This window comes from Pseudorasbora parva, chromosome 6 (assembly GCF_024679245.1).
Source record: "Pseudorasbora parva isolate DD20220531a chromosome 6, ASM2467924v1, whole genome shotgun sequence".
In the NCBI taxonomy this organism is placed as follows: domain Eukaryota; kingdom Metazoa; phylum Chordata; class Actinopteri; order Cypriniformes; family Gobionidae; genus Pseudorasbora; species Pseudorasbora parva.
This window is the reverse complement of record NC_090177.1, coordinates 9,850,054-9,860,480: the sequence shown is the minus strand read 5'-3', so window position 1 is coordinate 9,860,480 and position 10,427 is coordinate 9,850,054. Positions and strand designations below refer to the sequence as shown.

The following is a 10,427-nucleotide window of genomic DNA, read 5'->3' as shown; positions in this document are numbered from 1 at the left end:
GTTTTTCCATTACTTTAACTCATCAACATAATTTAACAAATTGCATTTTCGTTTTTTAAAGTTTACTAGATTAAACTAGGCAAGATTATAAAAAATGAGTTGAAATGACACATTCAATTTGATTTATATAAAAATGTAAGGCAGTAACTGAACTATTTTAGTTAAGTCAACTTAAGTTTTTAAGTTAAACCGGGGGATGTTTTATTCATTGCATTAAATCTTGGCTTGTTCCACCGGTTTTGTTGTAAAACGTAATCTGAATTGTTTTAAAAGCTGGAGAACCTGTTCATCTTGTGTTCTTTCTTTGTGATGTTGCAGAGCTTCTAAACGGTGAGAAACAAATCTTTGTATTTCTATTTAAAATGATGCTTGTGTATGTGAGGATGTGTTTGCAGAAAAATAACGATTCATTCAGATTCTTACAGAGCATATTCTGAAATGTACAAACTTTATTCTCAACAGATAAATTCAGCAAAACGATGGAGAATATCTTCTTGATAACTTCATTTTTGTCTTCTGTAGAATCAGTTTTTTTACGTACACAGGTGATTTTATCTGGAGAGATGGAGAGAAATGTTTTTGTTGTGAAGTATGTGCAAAACTTGCCGCCACAATGTGAAAATATATGATAGTGGCTCTAGTGCATTGCAATGTGTTTTCTTATACAGTGCTTCCTGCAGGGATGACCTCAAAACCTGGAAGACTAGGCCCGGTTCACACAGAACGCTGGACTCAGGTCAGTAGAGCGAAAGATAGTCTTAAGACACTTTTTCTTTTTTACGTTTATCGGTGTGTTTTTAAAATGGTGCTTCATGTGTGTTAGACTTTACAAAAGATCAGAGAACAATGCTTAAAAGATAAGTTCACTTCAAAATAAAAAAAAATTCCTGATAATTTATGTCTGTCTTTCTTTAGTCAAAAATAAATTTTTTTAGGAAAACGTTTCAGGATTTTTCTCCACATAATGGCAACCAACAGTTGAAGGTCCGAATCAATGCAGTTTCAAAGGTCACGCGTGATGTCGGTGGAAGTACCGACTCCAGTGCCAAAAATCTCATGTTCTCCTCAAACTTTAAAATAGTCTGACATTGTTGTTTTAACTTTATTTTTGTAAAGGCTGGTTGATTTAATCTTTAAACGTTCGTTTTGACACTGGGTCGGTATTTACACGGATGTCATGACCATCATGCAAAAGCAGAAAAAACAAATTTGCACATTTGAGGTTAACTCTTTTGCCGCCAAACAAGGAATTTTCCATTATTTGTGAGAAAATGCTTCCCAGCCAAAAACAGAATTTTCCGAGTTTCCTTGTTTTCACTGTTAGATGCTAGGGGGCGCTATTAAGTTCAAGTTCATTTATTTATATAGCACATTTAAAGGTGAACTATGTAGTATTTTTGCAGTAAAATATCCAAAAACCACTAGGCCGGTGTTATATATTTTGTTCAGTTGAGTACCTACAATATCCCAGAAGTTTCCAACTATTTGTAAATTGTGAAAAAAATTGCTATTTCAACTAAGGACCGGGACGTTTCAGCATTGCATTTGAGGCAGTCGCCTGTCAATTGCGTCATATCTGCACTACCCTCGGTTTCGGCTTTTATTTGGCAGGAGCGCTTTACTCTTAGCAGTGTGAACAAGTGAACGCACAGAGTAACGTCATAACATCGTTTTGAACACACTTAAATGTATCTAATATGATAAACAGAGCAGCATTACCTCAAAATCATAACCGGAAGAGCGGATCTGTGCAGGCGCCCGGCGAATGTGTCCCGTCCCGTCATAATAAAAGTCCCGGTATTCGCGAGGCGGGTATTTGTTTAACAATCGCTCCAGCAGCTGTGATCAGGTCCATAACACTCGGTCCTGCTCTGCTTTAGACTACAGTAACGTTAATAACCGCATGCATGAACGTGATTTCTGCCCGAGTCCTATTTTCCACCGGCTGTGATGAGAAGACCACATCTCCCAAGATGCTGCGCTCACACTTTGCGTCATCAAACTACGATTTGTTTTGAATAGGCGCCCTCCAGTGGACGGAAAGTTCCATAGTGCACCTTTAAACAGCCGCTAGACAGACCAAAGTGCTTTACAGAGCAAGCATATAAAAATAAAAGCAGCAAAACATACATAAGCACATAGAGAACAACTAAGCTAAGATTAAGTATGGAATCAAGAAGCAAATGTAACATAATAAGAACAGTCTAAGATAATTAATCAATATGCTAACGAGAATAGATAAGTTTTGACCAGAGACTTAAAAACAGAGAGGTTTGGAGCAGTTCTGATCTCTAGAGGCATGGTGTTCCACAGACGAGGCCCTGCCACCGCAGTATTACACATCTTCTGCATGAGTACTGAATCTCCTGATCAACACACATGCGAGTAAGACGTAAACCAAGCAGTAAAAAGTCCCGGCTGAAACATCCTCCTTCACATCTCCCCCTCACTCTCATTTCTGTCAATACGGGGGAGGGGGAGATGTGAGGGAGGATTTTTCAGCTGGGACATTTTACTGCGCCGAGTCGAAGTGCTATTCCGCCATACATTATAGTTCTCCTTTTTAATCCGCTTAGAAAAGCGTCACGTTTTATTTTATGTCATCATTCTTGATTGTTCAGCTATTCGTGTAACTGTATTTAAATAGGGGAACCGTGGAGGTGTTTGGTACTTCTAACTTGATCTCTGTTTGGTACCATAGTGAATGAACTGGGCTAAGCTAAATGCTATCAGATCGTCACCGCACGTCAGAGAGATTAAGTGCACACACTGAGACGAGAGAGGTATGTATCAACTCGTCTTAGTTAAGGGAATAACAGTTAAATATGAAAAAGTGGTGAAGCATCCCTTTAAAAAAGGAATACATGAAGCTAGAATATATATATATTTTTTTTAATTGTGCTTTAAAAAAAAAAAATTAAATAAGAGGGTCAGCTCTTTATTTTGATGTATTGCATTGATATTCCTATGGGCTATGAACATCTTGGATGGGATGAGGGTGAGTAAATATCAGGAAGTTGTCTTTTTTTTTTTTTTTAGTGAACTGATCCTTCAATGATATGGCAAGCCAAAAGGGTTAGACAGAATTACACTATAGATGAGTCGCATTTACATCCAAAATGTGGTATTTGATGTAGGGGTTGCACAGACTGGGGTTAGACTGTCGTAGACTGGGAAGCCTGGTGTCGACCTGATGATGGCCCATGGTAAGTTTAAACTGTTCTTGGGCCCTATGATTTCCACGACGTGGGAAAACACGGACGGAATTGTGGAATTAAAAAAAAAATTACAATAAAAAAAATTGAATTACAAGATTTGGGAAAATAAAACGGGCCCTACTGAACTTTTCTTCCAGATTCTGACGTTGTCTCAAATAATGGATCCTCGATATCATTAGACTATAAAGGATCTGCACATGCATGATAAGATGAATGACTCTGCTGCTGGTTTTTACATGTCGTCCTTGTCTTTGGCGCCGTGTTTGAGGATGCGAGTGAACTCTACGTAGTTGAAGTTTCCTTTCTTGTCGATCGGCGCCTCGCGGAAGAGCTCGTCCACTTCTTCATCTGTGAAACGGTCACCCATGGTGGTCAGCAGATCTCGGAGATGATCCTCGTGTATGAAACCTGTTAGAGACAGCAGATTATAGGCTTTCTGGCTACTTTAATGTCATGATCGCAACCATTTAAGAGCTCAATTTTTTTTAAATAAAATGCACAGGTTTTTATTTTATTTATTATATATATATTTTTTTTTAGATACTATTAATATTTTGAATTAGTACTTTTTTTCCATTTCAGTTGAAGTTTAATGTCTATATAGTTTTTATTCATTATTTAATTTTATGAAAAATGAAAATGCAAAAACAAAACAAAAAAAAACATTATATTTATTAAAGTTTTCATATTTAGTTATTTTAGTAGGCTACATCAAGTTCATATATTTTATTTAAATTAACATTTATTATTCATTTTATGTCAACACTGTAAAAAAATATTTAGAAAAAAAATAATACCTGGTTGCCTTAATTTTAAGTTCATTGAAAATTTAATTTTGAGTTAATACAATGAAAATTTTTTGAGATTCGACAACCTTTATTAAAATATTAAAAGATTTTGTAAGCATATTGGGCATTTGTGTGTTTTATTTCTGATGACGCAGTGAAACATGCCAAATGATTTGGTTCCGATACAATAATATTTTGAGTTTCTATTTATTAAACAAATTTCCTTTATTGTATCAACTCAATTTTTTTTATTTCAATTAACTCAATTTTAAGGCAACCAGGTTACTTACTGTTAAACCAACAACAACCAACATTTTTTTTTTTTACAGTGAAGTAATGCCTTTTTAAGGGTGTAGTTAGTTAAACTTAAGGTTAGTGAATCTCTCTCTCTCTCTCTCTCTCTCTCTCTCTCTCTCTCGATCTCTCTCGATCTCTCGATCTCTCTCGATCTCTCTCTCTCTCTCGATCTCTCTCTCTCTCTCGATCTCTCTCTCTCTCTCTCTCTCTCTCTCTCTCTCTCTCTCTCTATATATATATATATATATATATATATATATATATATATAAAGCATTTTTTTTTCTAAGAAATTGCAAAATGTGTTGCATTGTAACCTCATGTAACAATTTTTTTAAATGGTTTTAATTTTAATTAACTATAATAAACATGTTTAAAGTTAGGAATATATATATATATATATATATATATATATATATATATATATATATATATATATATATATATATATATATATATATATATATATATATATATATAAACTTGATATAATATAACATTACATATACCTTATACCTTTAACCTATGCTATACATTTTAATATGATTAACTATTCCATAATTTTCTTTTTTAAGAAGATTGTAATGACATTTTAAACTGTTAAACTGTCAATTCTGTGAACTTTAAGTGGGAATAATTAACCCCTACATAAATTAAAATGTATTAATTTAGCTCAAGATGCAGTTAATTAACACTTTTCTGCTAGATTTGTCTGCTAGATTAAGTCCTTGCTGTACCAGAAGCATCTTCATCGAAGCATGTGAAGGCATTTCGTATGACGTCTTCAGGGTCGGTCCCGTTCAGCCGCTCTCCAAACATGGTGAGGAACATTGTGAAGTTAATGGGGCCCGGAGCTTCACTCATCATTCCCTCCAGGTACTCGTCAGATGGGTTCTTCCCTGGATCAAATGATGACATTGGTAAACCCTCCGACACACACACACACACACACACACACACACACACACACTTCATCTGCGGTTGGTGTCAAATGGTCCATCTTATTTGGCCTGCAAAATATACTGCCAAAAGATGATAATGGATGAATCTTACAAAATCTTTACATAAGGTCATATTTAAGCCTAAAATCAGAGAAAAACAAAGCCTTTTTAAAAAAACAAACAAACAAATTATTTAAGGTTTAGGGTTATTTAAGGTTTGACCAGGCAGGATATTGCAGCACAAACCCCTGAAATGTGTCAAACATAACATAAACTCAGAAACAACCATTGTATACCTAGTTCAAAATGAGCAAAAATACACAATTCTGACATAATAATATCATTAACTTCTGAGAGTACAGCACAAATACACACAAGTGGACAAACATATTGAATTAATCTTACAAACCCTGTTTGTATCTACTGAGGTCATATTTCAGCCTAAAATCAAAAGAAAAAATGAATTTTATATATATATATATAATATTTATATGAAGATTCTAAAGGATTATTAGGAACACCATACTAATACTGTGTTTGACCCCCTTTCGCCTTCAGAACTGCTTTAATTCCACGTGGCATTGATTCAACACGGTGCTGAAACCATTCTTTAGAAATGTTGGCCCATATTAATAGGATAGCATCTTGCAGTTGATGGAGATTTGTGGGATGCACACCCAGGGCACGAAGCTCCCGTTCCACCACATCCCAAAGATGCTCTATTGGGTTGAGATCTGGTGACTGTGGGGCCATTTTAGTACAGTCAACTCATTGTCATGTTCAAGAAACCAATTTGAAATGATTTGAGCTTTGTGACATGGTGCATTATCCTGCTGGAAGTAGCCATCAGAGGATGGGACCAGTGGTCATAAAGGAATGGACATGGTCAGAAACAAAGCTCAGGTAGGCCGTGGCATTAAACGATGCCCAATTGGCACTAAGGGGCCTAAAGTGTGTCAAGAAAACATCTCCCACACCATTACACCACCACCACCAGCCTGCAAAGTGTTAAAAAGGCATGATGGATCCATGTTCTCATTCTGTTTACGCCAAATTCTGACTCTACCATCTGAATGTCTCAACAGAAATTAAGACTAATCAGACCAGGAAACATTTTTCCAGTCTTCAAACTGTCTAATTTTGGTGAGCTCTGCTGTTGTAGCCTCTTTTTCCTATTTGTAGTGGAGATGAGTGGTACCTGGTGGGGTCTTCTGCTGTTGTAGCCCATCCGCCTCAAGGTTGTGCGTGTTGTGGCTTCACAAATGCTTTGCTGTATACCTCAGAGTGGTTATTTCAGTCAAAGTTGCTCTTCTATCAGCTTGAATCAGTCGGCCCATTCTCCTCTGACCTCGAGCATCAACAAGGCATTTTCGCCCACAGGACTGCCGCATACTGGATGTTTTTTCCTTTTCACACCATTCTTTGTAAACCCTAGAAATGGTTGTGTGTGAAAATCCCAGTAACTGAGCAGATTGGGAAATACTCGGACCGGCTTGTCTGGCACCATCAACCATGCACTGGCATCAATAACGGTTCAGTCAACATGTTTGTGTATTGAAAAGAGCTTTGTTAACAGTTTGGAGTTCAGGAGATTGTCTTGACCAGGACCACACCCCTAAATGCATTGAAGCAACTGCAATGTGATTGGTTGATTATTGCTTTAATGAGAAATTAAACGGGTGTTCCTAATAATCCTTTAGGTGAGTGTGTCTGTCTATCTATCTGTGTGTGTGTGTGTGTGTGTATATATATATATATATATATATATATATATATATATATATATATATATATATATATATATATATATACAGTCTTGTTCAAAATTTTCCTCAGCTTTCAAATGCATATTCAACAAGTGTTGGCTTCATCCTTAAATAGGGGCCACCTGATTCACACCTGTTTCTTCACAAAATTGATGACCTCAGTGATTGAATGCCACACTGCTATTTTTTTGAACACACCCCTTTCAACTAATTCAACTAATTGCCCAATTGCACAGCCTTAAGAGCGTGCATATCATGAATGCTGGGTCTCATTTGTTTTCTGACAATCTACTGAACCTACTGGTAACTTGTTTGCCACGTAGCAATAAAAAAAATATACGAAAAACCTTGATTATTCTGGTTAGTCACATTGTACTGCTATTATTTTGAACAAGACTGTATATATATATATATATATATATATATATATATATATATATATATATATATATATATATATATATATATATATATATATATATATATATATATATATATATATATATATATATATATATCACCCAAGCACTAAACACAATCATGGTAACACATGAAATTTTAAGAATGTAATAAACATTAATTTAACAACATCAGATGTAACACGAAAACCTAACATAACATACATATAATCTGATTAGAACAAATATTTTAATGAAAATATATAAAATGTCAAGTGTCACGCAAGGAATTCTGGGAATGACAATGTACGTTTTTTCACTGTAAATTAGACAAGGACTTCCAAAACTGTAAATGTAACTGTATTTTACTGTAAAATTACATTAATGTTAGATCTGTTATGGCTATAAACCGTATGGAAACTTTTTGTTAACCATTTTTAAACGTAGCATTTTTACAGTCTTTAACATTAAAATCACGATCAATTTGAATTGACATTAATACATGCCAAATGCAGGTGGATTTCAGAGGGTGTGCATTATATTTTTATTTATATATAGATATATAATATCATTGATCCTTATAAAAAGAGTAAAAAGATGTACTTCAAAATACACTGAAGTTATGTCATGTTAAATAAAGCCATATTAATATTACCGAGAGAGGCCAACATGTCGTGTAGATCCTCCTTATCGATGAAGCCGTCTCTGTTCTGGTCGATCATATTGAAGGCCTCCTTGAACTCCTGGATCTGGGATTGGTCGAACATGGCGAAGACGTTGGAAGTGGCCCTCTGCGGGCGCTTCTTTGTGGTCTTTCCTTTGGCGCGCTTGGCTGCAGACATTTTGACCGCAGGGTTTGGTTCTGCAGAGGGAAGAGATAAGAGGTTAAATTCATTAGAGTCGACTTATCGCAGTCTGGAGGAAAATTCACACTGCAGTAGAGCGACCCAATCGACTCATTCCTATGATGGATGAGGTGTTTATAGTCTCTTTCAGAGTGTACAAAAAAACATGCATCCAGTTTAATCTCATAAGAGTTAGAGGGACATTTAAGTTTCCAAGCCGTTTCAGAATCATGCTATAATTCATAAAAAACTTCATTTTTTTTGTACTGCGTGAAAACAATTCATCACACCGCAAGGCCAATTAAATCAAGCCAGTGACACACTTTTACAAAACCTGAGATATACACGTTCACTTACATGTAGGCTACATTTAAACCCAAAATCTTGATGTTGAATTATAGAATGTTTATTGTTGTGTAAACAACAGAGAAGAAACCCATTTCAGACCATATTTCTAATGTAAAATATCATATCAAATCTCTGCTTTGAAACTGTAATACATGTTCTCTGTTAGTACTTGTCAGAGGTTCGGACTGAAACTGTATTATATCTTTTAACCATTAAAGAAACCTGCAACGATTAAAAGTTCTTGGAGTAAGTGTACCTTGTTTTCCTGTTGAGAAAGGTGGAGAAGCGCTGTGTGCGTTGGGTCTGTTCCTCTTTGGGCGGTAGGGAAGTTTGTTTGGTTTTTCAGGCTTTTCTCCACACCTCCCTGTTCCTGAGCGGCCAATAAGGTCAGCCTCCCGTCTGGAGCCTTTAGCCATACAAGGCCAAGGAATCTGAGAGCCGCAGACTTCGCATATCCTGAGAAACAGCAGAGCGTTTTCACAATGGCCCGGCTCTGGCCAGAAGGAGGCCTTATTTAGCAAATAAATGACTAAGTGTGCAGCACAAAAGAAACATTTCCTTTGGCAGTCAGCGGGGATGAAGACCGGCGCAGGGCGGCTTTCTAAAGTCATTTCAGGCCCTGCTGAGGGATTTACATTTGAGGGAAAAAGATGCAAATTTATGAGCTCCTGGCTTTGTGACAGCGATATTTATATAAACAAATGGATGGATTTTATCATTCTTAGGAAATTCAGAGCTATAAAAATATTCCCCGGTTCCCCTATTTTAGCAAGCAGTGTTTATTGTTTTTTTTTTAAACACACAAAGCTAGTGCATTTTTTGCATTAATAAAATGACTGGTAGTTACAAAAGGTCACACGGCATTAGTCTTAAAGGGACAGTTCACCCATAAAATTAAAATTAGTCCATGTTTTACACATCCTTAAGTCATCCTCAAGATCAGAATTATATATAAAAATATCTCCTGGCTCTTCCAAGCATTATAATGGGTTTGAATGGAGTCCATAAAAGTGCATCTATACATCATATAACTGCTCCACGCGGCTCGGGGGGTTAAGCCATGCGTTTGTGTGAGAAAAATATCTAACTTCCGCGTACGCGAGAGACTGGCGTTTCGGCATACGCAGGACATTTGTAGTAAAGATTGGGAGTCATAATTCTTCTGCTGCTCCTGTAACTTATGGGGTACCTCAGGGCTCTATTTTAGGGCTGTTAATTATTTTTATTTATTTATTTGATTCCACTGGATTTTAATAAATATGGCCATTAAGCCACAATATGTATTTTTTTTCTATGGGGGGTCGCTTTTTCAAAACAAAGGTGTAGTTTGATGATGCCTTGATTTGGCACAGCTTTTATTCGGCCACAGTCACTGCTTATCCGCTCGTGTATTTTAGGTTTTATCATATTCGACACATTTGAGTGTGTTAAAAGTTGTTATAATGCTACTCTGTGCGTTCACACGTTGGCTACTATAAGACACTTGTTCACACTGCAGTGAGCTGGATCGATATTAGGCATGGTAAAACCTGGTACTCACAGTAAATCAAGAAAAAAGATTTAAACAATAAGACTAACTGTGTTGAGCTGTATAACAATAATTAGTATTCTGTGGATGAATGATCTAGACGGTTGCTCAAACCTGTTTAATTAAACACAATATATTAAAGCTTCTTTGGTGTTTCCATGGTTTCTACAAAATAAAACCGAGGGTAATCGAGGGTAATCGAGGATGTCGTTGAAAGCGCTGCGGCCACGCTTATGACAAATACTAAGAAGAGAGACTGTATAACTCCAGTTTTGGCCATTCTTCACTGGGTACCAATAA

General features: G+C 36.1%; 1 protein-coding gene across 1 annotated transcript; it reads right to left on the bottom strand.

Annotated features, from left to right (window-relative positions):
* Positions 1-431: 431 nt before the first annotated feature.
* myl9a (myosin, light chain 9a, regulatory) lies at positions 432-9,030 on the bottom strand. Its single transcript, XM_067445551.1, has 5 exons — positions 8,856-9,030; positions 8,062-8,268; positions 5,039-5,200; positions 3,455-3,626; positions 432-555 (listed from the first exon to the last, which is right to left on the bottom strand). The coding sequence occupies exons 1-5, from the start codon at positions 9,013-9,015 to the stop codon at positions 552-554; spliced, it is 705 nt and encodes a 234-aa protein (XP_067301652.1). The 5' UTR covers positions 9,016-9,030; the 3' UTR covers positions 432-551.
* Positions 9,031-10,427: the final 1,397 nt, after the last annotated feature.